General features: G+C 42.9%; 1 protein-coding gene across 2 annotated transcripts in view; it reads right to left on the bottom strand.

Moving 5' to 3' along the window:
- Positions 1-384: 384 nt before the first annotated feature.
- The window catches only part of RBBP5 (RB binding protein 5, histone lysine methyltransferase complex subunit), a 36,001-nt gene continuing 13,225 nt past the window's right edge, over positions 385-23,160 (bottom strand). Inside the window, exons 4-14 of one of the 2 annotated variants that reach the window (XM_047076631.1) lie at positions 16,518-16,658; positions 15,554-15,716; positions 13,713-13,822; positions 12,561-12,680; positions 12,319-12,472; positions 12,151-12,222; positions 11,417-11,534; positions 10,716-10,785; positions 10,112-10,341; positions 8,839-9,030; positions 385-2,432 (exon numbers count right to left, since the gene is read on the bottom strand). In XM_047076631.1, the coding sequence (XP_046932587.1) occupies positions 2,404-2,432; positions 8,839-9,030; positions 10,112-10,341; positions 10,716-10,785; positions 11,417-11,534; positions 12,151-12,222; positions 12,319-12,472; positions 12,561-12,680; positions 13,713-13,822; positions 15,554-15,716; positions 16,518-16,658 (1,399 nt within the window). In that variant the 3' untranslated portion in view covers positions 385-2,403. The remainder of the gene's footprint in view (positions 2,433-8,838; positions 9,031-10,111; positions 10,342-10,715; positions 10,786-11,416; positions 11,535-12,150; positions 12,223-12,318; positions 12,473-12,560; positions 12,681-13,712; positions 13,823-15,553; positions 15,717-16,517; positions 16,659-23,160) is intronic. The other variant, XM_047076632.1, reaches the window with a different exon arrangement.

The following is a 23,160-nucleotide window of genomic DNA, read 5'->3' as shown; positions in this document are numbered from 1 at the left end:
AATGGTATTTATGCTTTAAGAAAGATGCCTGGAAGGAGGGAATGCCCTCGCATGCATTTCTGTAACATCCAGAATATCTCCCGGCACTGCGGCCTCTATCAAGCACTCACACACACTTACAGAGTTAAAAAATTTGGAGAGATCATTCCTAGACAATCTTTGCGATTTAATACCAACTCTCTTCTTCAACTGTTTGTTTATAATCTCGTCTAGAGGCCGAACTCCAGACTCTGCGACCACCGCCGTACCCCTCCCAGGTCTGCATCTCCACACAGAAAGATCGAACATCAGCAACAGTAAACTGCATTTTCGGTCATACAAATCAAAGTGGCTGGTGAGTTTCGGAAGCGATCAGTGTCTACAAACAAACATCTACACCTGTTCTTTAATAAACATCCGCTTTTATTTACAAAGCATTAAAGCTTCAGCAAGAAGTACCCAAGGCTAAGTCTCATCTTGTACAAAACTATGGAACATTAAAAAACGAAATGGGGGGAGGGGGAGGAATGACAAAAGAGAAGAGACTATGCATATGTTGTACACACTGAGAAAATCAAACTGGATAGAAAGTTCCAGGAGCTGAAAGAAATTCCAAAGCATAAATAATTATTAGGAACGGCTGCCAGAGACAACCTGACAGGGCTGAAGCTGATTTTCTCAGCAGCCGGCTTAGGAGGTGGACACGGCATAAACGTCCCAGGGCACGAGCAGAGGGCACCATGTTACTTCGTCCAGGAAGTGGGGCAGAGCCTTCCGTTGTCACACAGCTTGTGACGGTGCACAGCACACAGAGAAATGGAATGGAAACAAGGTCAACAAAACAAAACACGTGTCTAAAGAGCCACTCGCCAATCTCAACCACCGGTCTGATGTGAAATACAAAATGAAATTCACAAACATCTGAGGGGAAAAAAGTGGTGGCATCTAAAACTACAGACATTTTGCAGTTGACTCAGGGGGAGCTCTTACTTCAACTACTGAATGTTCTGGTTCTAAAAGATGGAGTGGGAGAAAGAGGCTCTTCCTGATGTATGTCTACTTTGATTGCTCTCTTAAAATCCAAAAGATAATCAACTTGTCTGGCCGGCTACAGAAGCACCCAGCGGCTGGTGGAGCTCACAAGCAGCACAGTGCTGACACTCTCCTTTGAGAAAACCACGGAGCTGGCCACCCAGGGTAAGTGCCTCCTGCCGGGCCAGCCAGCCCTCTCCACACCTGGTCTCTGGACTCTGGGTTTACAGAGAATTTCAAACACCTCATGGATGCGTCCATCCAATTTGCTACTTTTTATACAAAGAACGGCAAAGCAAAAAGCAGAAAGTAAAAAATTTTCTTAAAAAGCTAAGCAACCTTTCACAGAAAGGAAGAGACTGACAACAGGTGGCAGGGAGAAGGAGCGGGAATACAAGAAGGGAGAAACGTAATGACCGATGGGAAGGACGGCTATCCATAGGCAATGATAAAAAAAATTTTTTTTCTCCTTGATCTTTGATTTGAACTATGTTGTCACTGCTGCTTTGATTTCGGACGGTCTGACTTTAGTCGTTTGCATAGATCCCCCACCCCAATAAAAACGCAGCTTGCTGAGAGACCCCTTGGTCTGTTCCCCTCTCCGTAAGCCAGTGCAGGCGAAGCAGTGTGAACTACGGATGATTCTTTGCTGCAGATAGATGAGACTAGCTATTTTCAAAAACCATGATTAATGAGAATGAACCACCACTGGAGGAAACCATGCAATGCCAGGAAAACAAAGAAAAGCCTTGACCCTCTTCCAGCCCAGCTTCTTGAGCAAAATGGGGTATGTTAAGAAGAGGGGGCCTTTCTTATCTTTCTTCCCTTTCTGAAAACGAACTCTTTCAAGCACTTTCTTTTCTGCCCCTCCTCTGTACGCAAAATGGAAATAGAGGAGGTATCTGGCGAGAGAGGGAGTTTAAAAATGGAAGACAGAATATGCAACAGAAGTTTTTCTAGGACACCGGCTGCAAAACTTCAGATAAGAATAAGTCACTCGAGGACATGCATGGAGGATGAAAGGCTAACAGGAGACAGGAAATGTCAGGTCAAAATGATCCTGGGTACAACAGTTAGAGGAGCAACACTGGTCTCTTTTGTCCAGCAACAGAACTAAGCATTGAAGCTTGAGTGAGTCAAAACTCCTGCTTGATATCTTCACGAATCCTCATTCCTGAGAGCCTATTTGGACTTCTGCTTGGAAGGGAAGGGCCGTATACTCTTCTTCCATAATTCACTTCTTCATTCAAACATACGATTCGCTCCTTCCACCTCCTGGGTCGGAGGTAGAGGCCTTTGTGTTAAATTAAAGTCAATCTCAAATGACTGACCACAGTGTCCAGAGGCCACATGATGGCAAAGTGGGGGAAGAACGAAGAACTTCAAGGGTCTTCATAACAGTTCTGAGATTGCTCCCCCTGCTAAAGAGATTAGACACAAAAAGATTTCTTTTAGCATCAACTTCGCCCGGTAGCCTACAAGCACATAAGTACTGACGGATGCGGGATGATGGCTGACACGCACACGTGGGCTAAGAATTCCCCCTTTAAGTGAAAACCGACTCCGAATCGCATTTACCCTTTACTGAAGCAACAAAAAATCCAAATCCCAAACCCCCACCCCAATACTTTCCTCAGTACTGCCCCAAAGGGGAATAAAAGCAAAATGATCAGAGTTCTACACATTTGCTAAGCTGCTAATAACCGTTTTCTAACCTGGTTAAGCAAATGCTTTACAATCCAAAACGCGCAGTAAGTAGAGGAAAGGAAATTCTAGGGTGCTACACCTTTTAATCTTTCCTATATTAGACTAATCAGTCACTAAGTGGTTAACAATGAGCAACAGACCGTTGTTCAAGCACCCCTGTTCCTTGACTGACATTCTCATCACCTTAGAACCCAATATGGTGAAACGTGAATGAAACCTACTGTCGGCATTTCTATGCACCAACAACTGATCAATAAATAAAATCCTGAATAGTAAAATCAAACGAACACTTCCCTGATTATTCCATTATTCCATAGAAGCTGTTCAACCTCTGAGGGACATCCTTAAATGGGCTGCTGTGAAATATTAACTAGGAAGTGTAAGAAGAGAACAAGGTGAAGAAAATCCTCCCAGATGTCATCTGGAATGGGGGGTGGGGGGGAGAGGACATGCCATTTGAAGGTATAAAATGGTTAAAAAATAATGTCCAAGTTATGAAGGAAAAGTACCCATTTATAAACTTTGCTTTTAACCTGATTTTTAAAGTAAAAGTTCAAGCACGGATGAAAACCGGCAATAAAAATATAGCCCCAACAGCCTCAGAACAGATGAGCAATTATGAGATATAAACTCTCCTGGATGCTACGTTGTTAAAAATCAAATTTAAACTTTATACAGTTCAGTAAGATAAAAAGTTTATCTGGCACTTTTCAGATCTCTCAACATAAAACGTAAAAACTTCTTGAATTGATTTTAAAAAAAAAAAATGCCTGCAGCAGAAGAATGTACTGCGCAGGACTCAATACCATGCCTTTATCACATTAAGGCCAGCTTCACTGATTGTTCCCATAGGTACCCTGACCAATCTACTTTTAGCCATTTAAAAACGAACACAGCATTAACATTTTAAGCCTTAATCACGACAGGAAAAACTGGTTTGATCATAAATCAATAGTATTAATAATGGGCACTCCAGATGACTAATGAGGTACATTACACTGATTATCTGAGGTCAGTTAATGTTTCTGGATCGTCCTCATTTATGTGGACAGACCAAAAAAAAAACAAAAAAAAAAAAAAAAAACAAAAAACAAAACAGGGCGCCTGGGTGGCTCAGTCGGTTGAATGTCCGACTTCGGCTCAGGTCATGATCTCGCAGTCTGTGAGTTCGAGCCCCGTGTCGGGCTCTGTGCTGACAGCTCGGGGCCTGAAGCCTGCTTCGGATTCTGTGTGTGTGTGTGTGTGTGTCTCTCTCTCTCTCTCTCTCTGCCCCTCCCCCGCTCATGCGCGTGCATGCTCTCTATGTCAAAAATAAATAAAAACATTAAAAAAAATTAAAAAAAAAAAACCCACACACAAAGGCTTGTTGAGGTATCAGGTAACAACCCAAAACCACAGCAAGCAATAATACTATGAGCAAAATAAAATAGAGAAACAGTACAAGAGAAGAGCTCCAGGCTATTTAAAAACCTGCCCCAAGGATCTGTATTATTTTGCTGCAACATAAAGGAATTGCCAAGAACAGAAAATTCACAGAAACTGAGCTCATGATGAAGAGCTGTCACCGGTACCTCCCAGTGTCAGCCAAAGCCAAGGCAGTCTAAGAAAAACTGGATATTAACTTTCAAACGTTACCTTAGTCCGCTAATAAGATCACAAAGGATAAGAAAGAATATCCAAGTAGCTGTCTGATTTTAGCAGGAGTTCATATATCAGCCTTTGAAAGACTGATCATTTAAAAAAAGAGAGAGAGAAGAGGTGGGATAGGGAGTCTGGGTGGCTCAGTTGGTTAAGCGTCTGACTCTTAACTTTGGCTCATGTCATGATCTCACGGTTCCGGAGATAGAGCCTCGTATCAGGCTCTGCACTGACAGTGACGAGCCTGCTTGGGATTCTCCCTCTCTCTCAAAAATAAGTAAATAAACCTTAAAAGAGAGAGAGAGACGAAGTGGGGAAAAAAAACCTCACCCCCTACCAAGCATTCAAAACAATCGGATTCAGGAGGTGGCTCAGAGGTCTGGGACAGCGGTGTGGCCACACGCAGGGAAATCGACATGGTGCCCGTGTGCCCCCAGAAGCAGCGCCTATGCTCGCTTTGGCCTTCGCCACCCCCACGAGACCCAGGTACATACCAACTTCTTCATGCCCACCATTACAAGAGGCCTTTAGACCATGTGTGCGACATGCCACAACTCTGTCACACTTGGCTACTGATTCTGTTTACTGCCGAGAAGCCCTAGTTCTTGGGCAGTCTTTGAGCAGTCACACAGCAACAAGGACCCTGGTGGTTCTGCTCAATCTCAAGTTTCTGTTCTGAGGGCTATACTCTGGAGAGAATCTAATAAGGTAATTTAGGGGTATCACAGAGATGGCGTCGACGATGTGGATCTGGTCTTTCCAAAAAGTCCAAAGCTCACTCAAGGCTACCACTGCTAAGTAAGCTTCGCTGACGGGTCCTCATTCATCACGGAAGGCATGTCTTCACGGATGTGGGTCCACTGAAGCTATTTAACACCAATGAGCTGTTTGACAGGGAAGAATTTTCTGTAGGCCCAAGTTCGAGATGGCCAGATCATTCCTATACAGGTCTATGTGTCTTCTAATCTTCCCTCAAAATGCATAATCTCCTGTTGCAACACACAACAGGCTATCAGCTTTATCAGGACCAGTTAGGGCTTATCGAATAGCTTCATCAGTAACTGGTCAACTGCACATTTTAACAAACAGTGGCCATTTATCTACCTTGAGCAGCAACACAGCCTGCACCTGTAATCCTTTCAAACAATTTGGCTCTGATGCAAAAGTAGGGCACTGGGGGGAGAGGGGAGATCCGCAAAGCTTGGCTCTGCAAATACAATCCTCCCACTGAATTGATTTTTGAAGACGCTTCAACCTCAGGCATCTGGATCAGGTTTCGTATCTTAGTATCTCCTGAAAATCTACAATGACCGCACATCGCTTTTTATGGAACATCTCTGAGGCGCGGAAGAACACAAAACTCGAATGCCAAAGAGGTTTTACCTCAGAATCCCACACAAAAGATCCAACAGGCTGTCCTGAAACTCAAGAGGCCTAATGGAGTTGTCCCCATTCTCCCCCAGATGCGCAGCCTCCATAAAGACCCAAACCACACCGCAGCCAGTCCGTGAATTTGGGTGCAGCCTTCTGAGGAAGTCTTGGGAGCAAACCACAAAGGCCGCCTTTGAGGTTTTCTAAATCCTGCTCCTCAGCATTCTCTGGTTTCATCTGGCCATTGCGGTTTGGGAGATTTCCATTCAGGAAAAAGTCAAGCAACGGGGCCAGAGAAGAAAGGCGAAAACGGGAGGAAGGAAGTGTAGTTTACGCGGGGAAGTGTGAGCTGCACAGTCATGAGAGGCTGGTGCAGTGTTTGCATCATCTGAGCAGTTGTTCTGTCTGTGTGATGTCAAAAGACCTATCATCCCCCTGGCGTGGAAGTCCCCTCTAGTCCTTCTAAAAGATAAAGCTGTAATGGGGCACCTGGGTGGCTCAGACAGTTGAGTGTCCGACTTGGGCTCAGGTCATGATCTCGAGGTTCACGAGTTCGAGCCCCACATCGGGCTCCGTGCTGACAGCTCAGAGCCTGGAGCCCGCTTCGGATTCCGTGTCTCCCTCTCTCTCTGCCCCTCCCCTGTTCACGCTCTTGTCTCTCTCTCAAAAATAAATAAACATAAAAAAAAAATTTTAAGGATGAAGCTGTTAGAACAGCTGCCTCTATTTAAGGCTGATCAACTCGAGCACCTACTAAAAATAATGCAGAAAATAAAAGTCCGGTTTATAGCCCCCGCTATTCCGAGATACAAGTTCTAGCCTTTAATGAGGTCACTACCTTATTTAATCTTGTCAGCACAGTGAGTAGGAATTAACTTCTAATAGGCTCTAGATAATGGTATCCATTCTTGCCAGGAGCTTCGAAACACTAACTTCTACTGAAGCATGTATTACACACATACTTGAAAATGTCACTGCAAACTGTATTCAGTATTTTGAGAAGTATTGAGAATTTTAGGAAATAAAAATGGCTGAGCAAACTTTTCGACATTTGATTTTGACTCTCGTTTAGACATTTTTCAAGTACATCTGAGAAACAACACTGCCATTGTACTCTATGCTGTAAAATCTAACAGTGGTTCACGGGGTCTGTGACAGAAACCCAACTGAAGAAAGGCCAGGGATATTTACCTAACTGTTAGTGATCAGATCAACTATAATTAAAAGTGGAAATCACTGAATTATAGAAAGGGAAATGTGAATTTTCAAAAACTTTTAAGTGGTTTATTTGCCATACACTGACTATTAAAAAGCAAATGATTAATTATTGGCAGGTTTTGAAGAAGCTAGGAGACTATGTCCTAGAGTATTTCAATTAACTCCGTATGTCTGGCCACATTTTACATCAGCCTCAAGCATTTCAGCTCGTTAGGCCAGAGAAATCTATTTAAAGGTAAACCGTGTTTTTCTGTAGTGGCCACAGCTTGTACAAGAACTAGGCTATAGAAGGATCGTTTGTATTTACGTGAATCAATTACTGGCCTGCAATCTTTGTTGGCAATGGCCATGAAACTCGTCCCGGCTATTTTAAAACACATACAGAGAGAGCCTTCAGTGGACTGAATGTAGAGGTGGTAACTGATCCCCAGTGAACAACATAAATAGCGCTGTTGGGGAAACAATGCTGCTGTCAGTGCCACGCGTTGGCTGTGAAAACGGAACATCTAAATCTAGCGCGTGAGGTGGAATACTCAAAGTGAGTAATTGAGTCTGCTTCAGCTTCTCTACGGAAGAGAACTCATGTTCATCATGATCAACTGACTGAAGGTGTACCTCAAACAAGGAACTCTGTTCCACGTTGTAGTAGCGTGTCACGCCAGCACAGCTGGGGTCACAACGCTGGAGTTAAAATTTTAAAGCCAGAGGATGGGGCGGGTGCCTGACGCACCAGACAGTTAAGCGGCTGACTTCGGCTCAGGTCATGATCTCGCGGTTTGTGAGTTCGAGCCTCGCGTCTGGCTCTGTGCTGACAGCTCGGAGCCTGGAGCCCGCTTCGGATTCTGTGTCTCCCTCTCCCTCTGCCTCTCCCCCACTCACCCTCTGTCTCTGTCTCTCAAAAAATGAATAAACGTTAAAAAACAATTTTTAAAAAAAAATTTTTAAGCCTGAGGAATAAAATCTGAATACAACCACTGACAGTTTATCAGCCCTGCCTCTGAGTCTCCTGACCTAGCCACAGGGAATCTAGAGCACTGCCCGCACTAAGGCGATGCTCATACATACGTTTTCCAAAACCCAGTCATGTCTGAATAGAAATGGACTCTAATTTGATTACTATTTTCCAAACAAGAGACCATTTGGCCTGCATTCGCAAGTATTTGACAGGAAATTAAGATTGTTCTCCATCCCCCCAAAAATTTCCTCCCTCAAGCAAAGTGAGAAAACTCAGTAAGTTTCAAAGGCTTAGGAGTTAAGAAGCTACACAGATATGGTTGCGGTCTTTTGTGGCAATCTCATCCTATTTGGAAAACCATCTCACCTTCTTCCTCAACGTGACGGGACTACTGACAGCTTTGTCACTGCTTCTGGACTACGGAGAGAGACAGAACCCCCACCTCTGGGATGTGAACAGTTTAAAGAAAGACAAAACGCTACAAACAGCTAGGGCTGCATAAAGCAAGCTTTATACACTTCTGGTTATCTGTCTGGCTCTTTCATTTCAGGCAAAACAAAACAAAAACCTGGAAGCAAACACAGGCAAAGAAATGAATTAAACCAGGGGTTCTTACCCTTTCGGGGCTCACGGATTCCTACAGGAATCTGATGAAAGCTATGGGCATCTTTCCCACAAAAATATTCACACGATGTTTTGCATATAATATCAGGGGAATATAGATCCCCTGAAACCTATTTACAGACCCAAGGTTAAGAGCCACTGAATTAAGCCAAATCTGGTTTTGCCTGCCCTTGGCAGCAGCCTGAAACTCAGAGAATGTCTGCCACTGGGAAAAGGAGAGAAGGAGGGAAAGAACGCTGCAGTTAAACGGAGTCAGGGGCTGTACAAAGCAAGGCCACGAAGCAAGCCAGACAGCGCTCCCAGTGTGTCCTTACCTGTCAACGGCTGGCTGAGCTCCGCCTGCACTTTACCCTTCGCTGATCCTTCCAGAGGTAAACCTCTGTCCCCTTTGTAGAGTTTCGGTTTAAATGGAGAATCTTTCTCTTTACCTTTTGATCCTTTAGGCCGGCCTGCTTGCTTCTTCTTGGATTTGCCATCCCCCTTCACACCCAGTAGTGGATGGACTTCTGTAAAAGGACAGAGAGGCACGGAAAGGGATCCACACGCCGCCCATCCCAGCACCCCAACCAGACACGCGCCGCACGCTGTGACTACCCGGGAGCAAAGAGTGTTGCTCTCGGGTCCCAGATCCATTAATACAAGGAGGAAAGTTTGCTCTCACTGATTCTAAAACTACAGAAGAGTGTGGCCGCTAAATGGGAAACAGTTGCCTGACCAAAGAGCACAGATGGCCTGTATGGTTCATCCCATGGCAGCTCTACACCAGCAAGGTAGCTGAAAAACACACTAACGACATATCGCATGCGCCAGGCCAGGGATGCACACGGGCACACCGGCATGTGGGGGCAGAAGGGGAACTGGACTTTGGAACCAGACAGACCAGGGCAACGATACTGACTACGCCACTGCCCGAGACCTTGGGCAAGCCCCTTGACCTCTCAAAGCCTAAAGTTTCTCCTTTGTAAAGCAGAAACAGTGAAACAACTTGCAGAGTTGATGCAAAACTCAGCAGTGACCAACAAACACCACACTGCCTGGAGCAAGCAGGCATACTCCACCCTAGGGAGACGCACGGCTGCACAAGTCACTCGTGTGTGCTTAGCTAGAAGAGAACGGATGGCATTCGGGAGTAAACACACGCACGCACCGTCCAACCTATCCCCCGTCCTATCCCAAGAGGTGATGATAAAGGCTTCCGGAGTCCGACTGCAAAGGTAGGCAGGAAGAATGCAAAGATTATCCAGGCCTGACTAGTACTTTACCACCTAGTGACACCACTCCACAGGGAAAAAGAAGAATGGTGTAAGGAAGCACTCTGAGCCAGATGTCAGGAGATGGAAAGCTGTCACTTAGGCCAAGTACTAGAAGGCATAATTTCTCTGATTTAAAAGAGAAGCAAAAGAAGATGAAATCATTACCAAGCTGGAAGGCGCGATTAAAAAGAAAAAGAAAGGGAAGAAAAGAAAAGAGAAAGACTCATGGGAAATTTCCTTCAAGGTAAAATCCCTCAAATAGGAAATGACCAGACTGCGCTGGAGAGGAAACAGTGACGTCTGTTCGGCAACAGGGGCAAGACGCAGCTCTTACCATCATTGGGTACTCCTTGAAGTTCTATATTGGTTGTTTTGGGTTTCTTCTTAGGTGGCTGGGACCCATCTGCTGAAGACTGCCTCTTCTTCTCTGAACTAGCCCCTTCATCCATCAGGGAGGTTTGGACCGCATCCGGTGGGGGGCCATAAGGATTTTCTTCCGGATCTTCTACCTCAGGGGCAATGGGTAAATATAATAGAGCCTTTGAATCTTCCAGCTCTTCATCACTATTTGGAACAGGATCAGCCAAGGGATTGGAAAAAAGAGGAGACAGTTGCTTAAACCATGAACCCTTCCTCTAGGGCAGAATCACCTATATTAACCATAAGCAACAGGTATGGATCTAGAACTTTAAGAAAGCCAAGATGAGTTAAGGGAAATCTGACTATACCGATAATAAAATCAGTCGTAAAAATAAAACAGCATAAATGAATTATTTCAGTTTTTCTTAAGATTCTCTATCAGGGGAACAGGGACGGGATTTCTTGTACACCAAAGACATTATCATTTTGAACTAACGAACGAAGGCTGACAGAACAGCCAGGAGGAGGGGGAGCAGGAGCAGCAGCACCCTGAGGTCTCACGTGCAGAGGCGGCTCACCTGCTACAGAAGGCGGCAATAGGGTCCACACTGGTGACATCCACTTCCTCATCCTCTGCAGCATCAGCCCCTGCAGGAAAAAAACACAGTGGAGGTATGAGAAGAAGTATAAAACTGCTTTTTACTTGCAGCCTAATGATACCCATACACTAAAATTCCAGAGAAACAAAGAAGGAAAACCAAATAGTTCAGTATACTTAATCATTCAACAAACATATGCTGAATTTCCACCCCCATGCCGAGCACTGCTAGGTGCCGCATGTAAATCCTCATTTAACCATGTGCAATTAATCAGGAAACACACACAGAAATGGTAGGAGTGCTGTGGAACCCTAGGAAAAATGAAAAATGCCCATGGAAGCCCTCCGTCAGTGCCTACCACCGAAAGACTCTTGAAACACTGTCAAAACTGTGTGAGCTTGGGGCGCCTGGGTGGCTCAGTCGGTTGGGCATCCGACTTCGGCTCAGGTCATGATCTCACAGTCCGTGAGTTCAAGCCCCGCGTCGGGCTCTGTGTTGATAGCTCAGAGCCTGGAGCCTGCTTTGGATTCTGTGTCTCCCTCTCTCTCTGCCCCTCCCCTGCTCATGCTCTGTCTCTCTCTGTCTCAAAAATAAATAAAAACATTAAAAAAATTAAAAAAACAAAAAACAAAAAACTGCGTGAGCTTAAAGAAAAAGAGACTGCAGTCAAGAAATCTTACCCGTCTGCTCAGGCTCACTCTTATCTTCATCTTCAATATCAAACTCTGATTCCCTTTCCTCATATTCTACATTTTCATCCAACTCCTTGAAGTCTGGGGCAAACGCACTCCAATTTTCCTACGCCACAGACAAAATACACTACTTAACCACATGAGACAGCAGCAGTCTATGAGCTACACGTTACTGATATAAGTGAAAGATCGGAGGATGTAAGAGACGCAGAACTCGGAGATCAAACCTGGCAGATAATAAAAATCAGGTATCTGTAAGGTTTATTATCTTAAGGTATTTCGATCTTAAACATTCTCTTATTAACCAGAGTTCTTCCATAAGAACCGTCATCTTTAATCTTCTTAGGATGAAATGATCAGGTAAAACGTTAACATTTTCTTAGGGGTATGCGAATTACAAAGTAAAGGTATTCAAAATAAAACCGGGAAGTAAAACAGAAACTAACTGAGCTGAAAGTAAGAAGAGCAAAAGAGAACTCTCTCTCAGGTGAGTAACAGAAAAATACAACAGGCTTTCTCTCTGAAAACAGAGCTAGTAAATCAGCTTTGGGCTAAATCTCTTCCACCAAAATAAAGCAAAACTGCATCTGTATTTAATTAAGTTACAAGAAGCACATGCAAAAGAAATTAAATAGGTCATTTTTAGCTTACTAACTGTAAGGTTCTTGGATATAAAGAAAGGGTGTCTAGCTTCAAAACAATTAAACCAGAAAAAGACTTACTACTTGATTTTGTGCCCAGATAGATACCACTCCACTTGAAATGGATGCTATGATGGGTCGAACAGGATGCCACTAAATTTAAGGAAGGAAAGAAAAATCGGCTCTAAGAATGGATCCGAGATGATGTGTTGCACGTCAGTGACGACAGCAACCTCTCCTTTTACTCACAGCTACGTCCAAGAGGAGCTCTCCTCTCGTGCCATGGAGAATCTTCACCAGGTTGCCAATGCTCTTCTCCCAGATGTACAAGGCGTGCTGCCGGGCTGAACCGGCCACTATGTATTCTCCATCCCCAGAGAAACAACATTTCTTCCACGGGGTTCTGAAGGACAAAGAAAGTATCCAAGGAGAACCAGAAGCTGAGCCCAGGTCATGAACTATCCCGTGGTCTCCCAGGTTGTGAGACGTACCTATTTACCAAGTCCTGTAATTTCTGCATAGGTTCGGGCTCTCCATCTCTTCCGCAAGTTAAGATTTCTCTGCCATCGTAAACCCGGATTATCCGATCTGCTGTGTTAATTAAAAAGCAACTAGAGAAAGGATAAAAATATCAACACCGAAGGTCAGAAATCTGCTTCTGTTAACATTTTCCGTTACTACCCATTACTTAGAACAGTACCATAAGACAACTAATAAACTGAGAAGAGACTCAGTGATAGGCTAGAGTACTTATGTATTTACCTATCACCTTCCAAACCAAAATATAATTTGAAGTGAAAATATGTTGTATACTCTGCGTGTATCCCTGAACCCTATATGCACCAACTAATCTTCAGTGTTTGACTGAAATCCAAGACCTCTAAACTGAAACTAGCTTGCTGAATTCACCAACTGATAGATGTATGTGAATACTTCATTTTCCTGGCCTGTTTTGTACATAACGTATTCTTCCTAATGAGTTAATAAACTAAATCTGTCATCTTAAAATGTTCAAATTTTTACTATAGTGACGCTGGAAATCTAACCTAGAAGTTATCTCACTACCTTCTTACAGATTTCACCAACCTTTTCTTAATTCAAGAGAATACTGAACATCAATGTCCTCAAAGTACACACGAATGGTCCTACACAAAACAGGAGGACTGTCACCTCTCTTCCTGACACTCACAACCTGATTCTTGTCGTTTCTGTGACCTACCTACTTCTAGCTGGGTAACCAAACTTACCAGAAAAACACCTGACATTAAAAAGGTAAACAGACTTTATGTAAATAGAATGTATGTTCAATTACTATGTGAATTCTGTGACATCAATTCTGATTATAAGAAGAGCTGACTTTGCCCAGTGCTTACCATGTGCCAGACACTGTAGGTCTAAGCACATACCACCCAGATATCTTTTCTGTAAAAGGACTGCCCGACAACCTCCAGAGAAAGAAGAAGTGACTGCTGGTTCAATGCAGAACATTTTATGGACTTAAGAACCAGATACTGACAGTTTGATTACTTTTTAAGTAAACTTTCTTAAAAATGTATGCATAATATACACAAAAACTGTGAATCTCAATGTATGTTTGCATTCTACTCACTTTTAAAACTGTCCCTAAAAAGACAAGGTCTCACCTCCCCTTCCGGGCAAACTCTATTGACTTAATAGCTGTGGTATTGCTTGTTCCAGTTGTTACTCTGAAGGAAGCAACAAGATCCTGAGAATCTGTTTTTAGGACCAAAATCTAAAGTTGAAAGGGAAAAAAGAAAGTTAAGTATTCTGGAAACTTCGAGTAATTAGATCTGGCTTCCATTTCTAAAGCTGGGTAGAAATATAAACATTTCTGTTCTCGTGTATTCAACCTGATTAACGGGTACCGCCTTTTAATTCTTCAAATAAAGGACCGTGCCTCAACCTTTTCTTAAAATAGAATGTTTATGTTATTCACAATAGTCAAAAGGTGGAAGCAACCAAATTATCCATCAACACACGAGTGGGAACACAAGAGGTGGTGCATATATACGATGGAACCGTATTCAGCCACAAGAAGGAGGGGAATTCTGGCCTGCGCTGTGCATGAAGGAATCGTCAGGCCATCAGGCTAAGTGACAGAACTTCAGGCCATCAGATTAAGTGATATAAGCCAGGCACAAAAAGACAAATGCCGTATGAGTCCACGTACAGGAGGTACCTAGTGTGGCCAAATCTAGAGGGACAGAAAGTAGGGTGATGGCTGCCAGGGGCCGGAGAAGGAGCAAGGAACAGAAGTCCTTGGTAAACAAGTGGCGTTTCAGTTCTGCAAGATGAAAAAGGCTCTGGAGATACATGGTGGTGATCGGTACATAGTAGCGTGAATGTCCTTAATATCACTCAACTGTACACTTAAGAATGTTAAGATGGTAAGTTTTACGCTGTAATTTATGTTGTGTGTAGTTTACCACAGTTTCCAAAAATGGCCACGTTCTAAGACAGTCATGAAATTATACTAGCCTGTATGCCCCAATATCAATCTCCCTCTCGTGCGCGCGCGCGCGCTCTCTCTCTCTCTCTCTCTCTCTCTCTCTCTCACACACACACACACACTCTGCCTAGGGGCACTTGGGTGGCTCAGTCAGTTAAGCATCCAGCTCTTGACTTCAGCTCAGGTCATGATCTCATGGTTCATGAGTCTGAGCCCCGCAACGGGCTCTGTGCTGACAGTGTGGAGCCTGCTTGAGATTCTCTCTCTCTTCCTCTCTCTGCCTCTCCCGTGCTCGCTCTCTCTCTCAAAAATAAACAAACATTAAAAAAAAAAAAAATCAAGTTTCCTAATGGAACTACAAACTCTAAGCTTTTATTTTTTTTTTTTAATTTTTTTTTAACATTTATTTATTTTTGAGACAGAGAGAGACAGAGCATGAACGGGGGAGGGTCAGAGAGAGGGAGACACAGAATCGGAAACAGGCTCCAGGCTCTGAGCTGTCAGCACAGAGCCCGACGCGGGGCTTGAACTCATGGACCGCGAGATCATGACCTGAGCCGAAGTCGGCCGCTTCACCGACTGAGCCACCCAGGCGCCCCAACAAACTCTAAGCTTTTAAAAGGGACCTGAAAGCCCAGCTAAACCTGACTTCTACTCCACAAAACCATACGTTAAGCTGGCCTGAATTATACAAGATTTACAGAACCAGGCATTAAAACATTTTCAACAGATGTATTCTACTTTATGCTATGACTCTTAACTTTTATAATTGAGTAACAGCCCCTCATTACTAGCATCCAGCAAAAGGCCCTTCCACCCCTTCCTAAGGCTGAATTAATCCCTCACCACGCTAAATCAAAAGAACAGAAATTATTATGAAGGCATGAGAGGAAAACAGGCTACATTTGCCATCAGCAGGAGACACGCGTAGTCCAGGGATAAAAGAAACGTCAAAGGAAGCAAAACAAGTAAATGTGAACGACTGATGCTTATTTCACTAACTTCCAGGCTTACCTTTCCTTTTGCATTTCCTGTATAGATATACTCCCCTCGCCTATCAAAAGATGCAACCACGTTCAAATCGGAGTCGTCGTCTACCGGCAGAACAACATGCTTGGAATCTGAAAGGGTCAACATGACAGGAGCAGATTTCATGGGACACACGAGAACCTTGTTCCTGTTTAAAAATATGAATAGTACATTGGCTGTTGCTTTGGTATCAGAAGGCTAATTCTCTTGCCCTTTTCCCTGATGCCTGTCACTACCTTCATCAACTCTCCCAGCCCAAGCAAATTTAAAACGCGGAAAGGCCTAAAATCTAAGTGTCTAATAACAGGGAAACAAAAACAACTGAATACAGCAACAGGATGTAATCATTAAAATTAAATATGAAGTGGTAGCAAACTAGTAGCAATATGTACGCAACAAAGTAACTAACAAACTAAAACCATGTAAAAATACACATTTACGTATATCTCATAACGCACGCACGTAAGTGCCTTGTGAGCTATAAAGCACGATATAACAAGCTTTATACTTAAAGAGACCTTGACTAATAGAGAACCCAGAAAAATGAAAACAGTTATGTTTGGGTAATGGAATGGTGGGTAACTCTTTTTCTTAAATGTAGTTGGAATACTGAACTATTTCCGTCAAAAGAAATTCAAATAATTGGCAGGGGTAGGGAGGGACGGGAGGCGTGGAAAGCTCCAGGTCAAGGACCCGTTATTATACTTATTCCTACCTCTGCCTGCTTCCAACGTCTTAATATTGGCCAGTTTTTAATTATAGAGCACTCACTCTCCTTAAAATCTATTCAGGAGAGCCAACCTAGACAGAAACATTATTTTATGTAGAAGGTTTGAAGAGATGTGTACTTTTGCCTCCTAAAACCTTAAACTGAAATTGTCATGAGCCTGGAGCTAGTCCATACAGAATCAGACCCTGCCCCAGGAAAGAACAGCGCAGATTAACATACTGATCTCGTGGATGGTACTGGACTTTTAAGATGGGTGAAGGGAACCGAAACCTCTGGTCACAGTCGCCTGAAAGGACATCCCACTGTGACACTATGTTATCAGTAGAAGCACTCACGAGCTTATGACCATCTCGACTCCAGCTGGAGGGGGAAAAAAAAAAGAATTTAGCACATATTCTAAGTTAAAGTACACTGTAGCGCTCTCATGGATAAAAATGCAGAGTCACACACACCACCCTAGCTGCCGGGGTCAAAAATATTTCCTTTTTTAACACGCACTCAAATCCACAACAAGCTTTCCCAACTAAGCAATAAATAAGAACGTCTACATGACATCTTTATATGTAGTAACAAAAGCTCTTAATAGCTCAAGATAACACTACAAGTGACTCCAGGAAATAAAAGACTCAAATATTTTAGAAGAGTCTACAATTTGCTAGCCCTTAAGTGTTGACATAACAAGTATTTTCCCCCCTTTGGGGGAGGGCAGGGAGTATCTGAGCTTTCTGAGGTTGTCTCAGAAACAGCACCATCACAGTGTAAACAAAACAGTAAAAATAAGTATCTGTTATTTAAAATAACTAAAAAAGGAATCCTGCTAAGTAGAGCTAAACGCCCTGGACAATACATATAAAACAAACAAAAAGACTCTGAAAGGCAGCAAAAGAGAAAAGACAGACTGGCTAGAGACTACAAGATATGAGGAATGCCACAACAGAAAGTTCCCTGGATTTTATTTTGCCTTATATATCCCAGACCGAGTGATGGAGAAGCCAATACCCAGTAACGCCAATGGAATCACACAAATAAAGCCTCAAGAAGAGCGTGCTTTCATGAGCCAAAGAACCAGGAAAGGACAGCCCAGAGAGACAGAAAAGTTTTAGGCAATAATTATCCCGGCAATCACCATTCAAAAAACTGCAGCCCCATCTCCATCCCAGTCAACGAGGTCTAAATAGAATCTAGACCTCCACTCTTGCCTGGGTATAGCAAGGCACCCTTCCCCACTAACTGTGTTGGTGTGAGATAAAGCTCAGTGGGCCGCCAGATTTCCATACCCACCAGCCTGTAATGAGGATTCCCACTGCAGTGTAAGTGGAGGCCACATGGGGAACAGGAGGAACAAGACACTCCTATGCTTCCCAGTCAGGATGGAATCAGCCTAGGAGGCCAGTGGAGAGGCTGAACTTCCAACCCCACCCAGCATAATGATGGCGGATGAGAAGCCTGGACTTCTAACCCATCTGGCAGTTAACAAGATGGCACCCTCTCTTCTCTGCTGGTATAGTGTCAGAGGCGGCCAGCTAAAACACAAGATTTAAATAACCTCTACAATCTCAAAACACAATACTCAAAATGTTCAAGTTTCAAATGAAAATCACTATCAACCCAAGAACAAAAAACAGCTCAACTTGAAGGACAAAAGACAGTCAACAGATGCTAACACAGAGAAGACGCACATGTTAGAGTTATCTGACAAGAATTTTAACAGTCATCATAAATATGTTGTGACAAGCCATTATGAAAATGCTTAAAATAAACAAACAAAAAAAAACCCAGAATGTCTCAGCAAAGAAATAAAAGATATAGAGAAGAAGAGCTGAAATGGGAAGTTTATTTTTTTTTATTTTATTTAAAAAAATTGTTTGTTTTTGAGAGAGAGCGAACGCACACCCATGCACACACACACACACACACACACACACACACACATGCACACAAGTAGGGGAGGGGCAGAGAGAGGAGGACAGAGGATACAAAGTGGGCTCTGTACTGACAGGAGCGAGCTCAATGTGGGGCTCGTACTCATGAACCATGAGCTCATGACCTTGACCAAAGTCGGACACTCAACTGACTGAGCCACACAGGTGCCTCTGAAATGGGAATTTTAGAAGTGAAACACACAACTAAAATAAAAAACCCAATAGATGGGTTCAGCAGCCAATAGAGAAAGAACAGGAAAGAATCCATTAACTGAAAGACAGAATAATAATTAGCCAATCTGAATTAGATAAAATAGAGACTAAAAAATGAACAGAGCTTCAGGGATTTGTGGAACTACAATAAAAGATCTACTATCCACACCATCAGAGTCCTAAAAGAAGAGAAGAAAGAAGGGGGCTTCAAAGTATTAAAGAAATAACGGCTGGGGCGCTTGGGTGGCTCAGTCGATTAAACATCTGACTTCGGCTCAGGTCATGATCTCACAGTTCGTGAATTTGAGCCCCACATCAGGTTCTGTACTGACAGCTCAGAGCCTGAAGCCTGCTTCGGATTCTGCGTCTCCCTCTCTCTCTGTCCCTCCCCTGCTCTCACTCTGTCTCTCTCAAAAAAAAAAATGAATTAATGTTAAAAAAAATTAAAAAAAAAGAAAGAAATAATGGCTGACATTTTCTCAAATTTGGCAGGAGATATAAAACCTACAGATTCAAGAAGCTGAGCAAACAAACATCAAACAGGGTGAGCTCAAAGAAATCAACTCCAAGACAAAGAGACAAACTTCTGAAACCTAAAGACAAAGAAAAAACAATCCTGAAAGCAGCAAGAGAGAAATGACATTTAACCTATGGGAACAATTCACATGACAGAAGATTTCTCATCAGAAACCCTGGAAAAAAGTAGAAGGAACACATTTTGCAAGTGCTGGAAGAAAAATACTGCCAACCCAGATTCTATTACCAGCAAAAATATCCCTCAGGAACAAAGAGGGAATCAAAACATTTGTCACCAGAAGATCTACCCTAAAAGGATGATTCAAGGAAGTTCTCTAAATGGAAAGGAAATGGTAAAAGAAGGAATCTTCAATCATGAGGGAAAAAGAACAATGAAGAGAGTAAAAATATAGGTCTATAACATCCATTTTTTTCTCTTTAGCTTTGATATTTGCGGCAAAAATTGTAACACTGTCTTATGTGGGTCTCAAAGCATACAGAGGAAATATTTACAACAATTATACATGAAAGAGGGTAAACAGAGGTAACGTTTCGACACTTCACTTGAACTGGGAAGATGTCAACAGCCAGTGGATGGTGATAAATCAGGCGTACACAACATAATACCTAGTATCCACTCAGGTTACACAAATATCCTGCAGCAGTTCCCACTTTTTTATTTTTTAATAAAGTTTATCCATTCATTTTTGAGAGAGAAAGAGGAGAGCAAGAGCAGGGGAGCAGCGGAGAGAGACAGAGAATCACAAGCAGGCTCCACACTGTCAGCACAGATTCCAATGAGGGGCTTGAACTCATAAACCATAAGATCGTGACCTGAGCCAAAGTCAGACGCTTAACCAACTGAGCCGCCCAGGCACCCCTACAGCGGTTCCCTCTTTTCCATGGCAGATACAAAGACCCTCCAATGGATGCCTGAAACCATTAATAGTATTGAATGCCACGTATACTGTGCTTTCCTATACATACACACCCATGAAAAAGTCTGATTTATAAATTAGGCACAGTAAGAGATTAACAATAACTAATAATACAATAGAACGATCTTAACAATATACTGTAATGGAAAGTACGTGAATGTGGTCTCTCCCTCTTGAAATCTCTTAATGTACTCTACCCACTCTTCTTGTGATGATCTGAGATGATAAAATGCCTGTGTGAAGGCAGGAAGTGAAAACGATGTAGGCGCTGTGATGTAGCATTAGGTTGCTACTGCCCTTCTGACAGTATGTCAGGAAGAATCATCTGCTTCCTAACTGCGGTTGACCACAGGTAACTGAAACCACGTAAAGGGAAACCACAGGTAAGGGGGACTACTGCAGATAAAGTGGAATTCTAAAAAATGTTCAAGAAACCCACAGGAAGGTGGCAGCGGGGGGAACAAATGAAAAACAGAAGGGACATACATACGTACATATATAAATAAATAAAATTTAAAAAACAAAAAAGAAAGAAAAACAGAAGGGACAAAGAAACCCCAAACCAGTATTTATCCAAATTTTGCAAAGAAGAGACGCTGCTACTGAGGAACTTAGCAGGCAATATACCTCTGTGGTTAAGAACGCAGGTTCAACAGTCAGACTTAACCTGAAGCCTACACATTACACATTCTCACTGTGTGATCTTAGTCAAGTTCTACACCCTCTCAGCTTCAATTTCCTCGCCTATAACATGGGAGCAATATTATCTACCCGGCAGAAGACTGTTGACAGAATTAAGATCAGTATATATACAGTTCTTAGCTCAATGACTAGCACATGACGAGTGCTCAAAAACCATTAACAATTATTTGTGTCAGAGACAAGAGGAATGTACTCCCAGACCTGGGACTGAAGAGGGCAGGGAAGGCTGGGGTAAAATAAGGAAGTGAATATAAAGGGATTAAGAGCAAGTCTGCATACAAAAGGACTCTCTCCCACCAGCTCTAGAACACCTGCAGTCTAACCCCTCAGAAAGACAAGCAGAGGATCCTTTCAGAGAACGTGAACATAAAAAAAGAAGAGGTTTGAAGACGCTCTTTTGTTGAGGGTTCCTAACAAAAAAACCAGCGATCCACCCCATTTCAGTGAAGGGTAAGAGAGTGAGCTAAACTTGCAAATACTGTAACAGCATGTCCGTGGATAATTTCTGAAATTAACAAACCAAGACAAAGATACATGTTAATTAGAAATATGAAGATAAGTATCAGAAGAAATAGACAAAAAAATGAAAGCACAGAGGGCTGGCGCGGGGAGAAACAAGGGACAGCTTTTATTGTTGCTCTTGTGAGCCTTATAGCACAATCTGACTACAGAACTGAGTGCCAGTTCCTCCATTTTTTCTTTAAACCCTTTTGTATTTTCCTCCCACAGCAACCTTGTATTTCTGTTAAATTAGAGGGGGATCCAATTTTTAAAATTAATTTAAAATTAATCATTAACTAAAAATCTTTAATTTAAAATTAAACTATAAACAAGTGAAACCTAAGAGAGGGTCTCCCATTAAAAAACACCCAACACAATATATTCTACAATTCCAAATTCCACAAGGTGTTACAAAATTGGAAGCGGGGGGGGGGGGGGTTGGGGGGGGGTGGGGGGGGGAACAACCAGAAGCTGGGAACATAGCAGTAAAATGGCAGACAAGGTTCATAAATCACAGCACTTACCATCTCACAGGAAGGTACTCATAAAACAAGTTATTTGCAATAAAATAATAGGAGACATGCAACCATGATGTCAAACTACCGTTCCCCCCCCCCCCAAATGATTATCTTCATCCAAGCCAGAAATCTGAGGATCCTTTTAATCTCCCACTTCCCTCATTCTCCGTTGTCTGCTAAGGACTAGGACTCTTATTTCTGTCCATTCTCCATCGGCACCACTCAGCTCCGGTCCTACCACAACTGTGCTCATCATCTCTAGCCTGGATCCCTGCGCTTTGCTTATCTTCATTCTCTGTCCCCTTCGATCTCTTTTCCACGGGCTATTTTATTCCTTTTTTTTTTTTTTAACCTTATTTTTATTTATTTTGAGAAAGACAGAGCCAGCAGGGGAGGGACAGAGGGAGAGGGAGACAGAATCCCAAGTAGGCTCCGCACTGTCAGCGCAGGGCCCAATGTGGGGCTCGAACTCATGAACCACGGGATCATGACCTGAGCTGAAATCAAGAGCCAGACACTTAATCAACCAAGCCACCCAGGCATCCCTTTCCATGTGCTTTTTTTTTTTTTTTAATTTTTTTTAACGTTTATTTATTTTTGAGACAGAGACAGAGCATGAACGGGGGAGGGTCAGAGAGAGGGAGACACAGAATCCGAAACAGGCTCCAGGCTCTGAGTGGTCAGCACAGAGCCCAACGCGGGGCTCGAACTCAGGGACTGCGAGATCATGACCTGAGCTGAAGTCGGACGCTTAGCTGACTGAGCCACCCAGGCGCCCCTCCACGTGCTTTTTTATAGAGGCTTTTAAATTCATTTTAATTTTTTTTAGAGATTTTTTTTTTTTTTTTAAATAAAAAGCTCATCGTGTCGTTTTCTTTCCTACAATATCTTAATGACTTCACGGTTACCTACAAGGTGAAGTTCAAACTCACAGTATGGCACACAGAGTCCTCTTTGGGGATCTGTTTACTGGCTCTTGCCGTACCCCATCCCCCGCACCACAATCCAGCCATCCTGAACTACCTACAGCTCCCCATCGTCCTGGGCTTGTCTGAAGCTGATGTACCTGTGCCTGTGCAGCATCCTCTGCTTGGACTACAACTGGCAAATACCTACGTATCTTACAGGTTTGAAGTTAGAAATTATCTCACCTAGGAAGCCTTTCCTGACCACTGTTCTCAGTACACGGGTCATTTCCTCCTTTGCCTCCACTAAATCTCAAATACAGTTCTCGTATAGGACCCATAAAGCTTCAGTACTTGCACGTGGTACGTAATTCATGTTCAGTGTTTGCTGAATGAATGAATATATAAGTGAAAAAGTTTATGCACAAAGACATTCACTAAACATGTAGCAGAGAACCAAAGAACTGTTAAATAAATTACAGTTCATCCATGAGAACATATATAGCCATAAAAAAAGTGTTTAGAGGCTATGTAAGCAGGAAATTGTCTGGACAGGGTTAGGGAGGAAAAAAGCAAAATATAAAATAGAACACATTACAATTACAAATTCTGTTCTCTAAAAACCATATATAGTGGGGTTCCTGGGT

The sequence above is a fragment of the Lynx rufus genome, unplaced genomic scaffold, assembly GCF_022079265.1.
Source record: "Lynx rufus isolate CCGP_SWC_20201006 ecotype Redwood Valley unplaced genomic scaffold, mLynRuf1.p SCAF_15, whole genome shotgun sequence".
NCBI lineage: Eukaryota > Metazoa > Chordata > Mammalia > Carnivora > Felidae > Lynx > Lynx rufus.
This window is presented reverse-complemented; position numbering and strand designations above follow the sequence as displayed.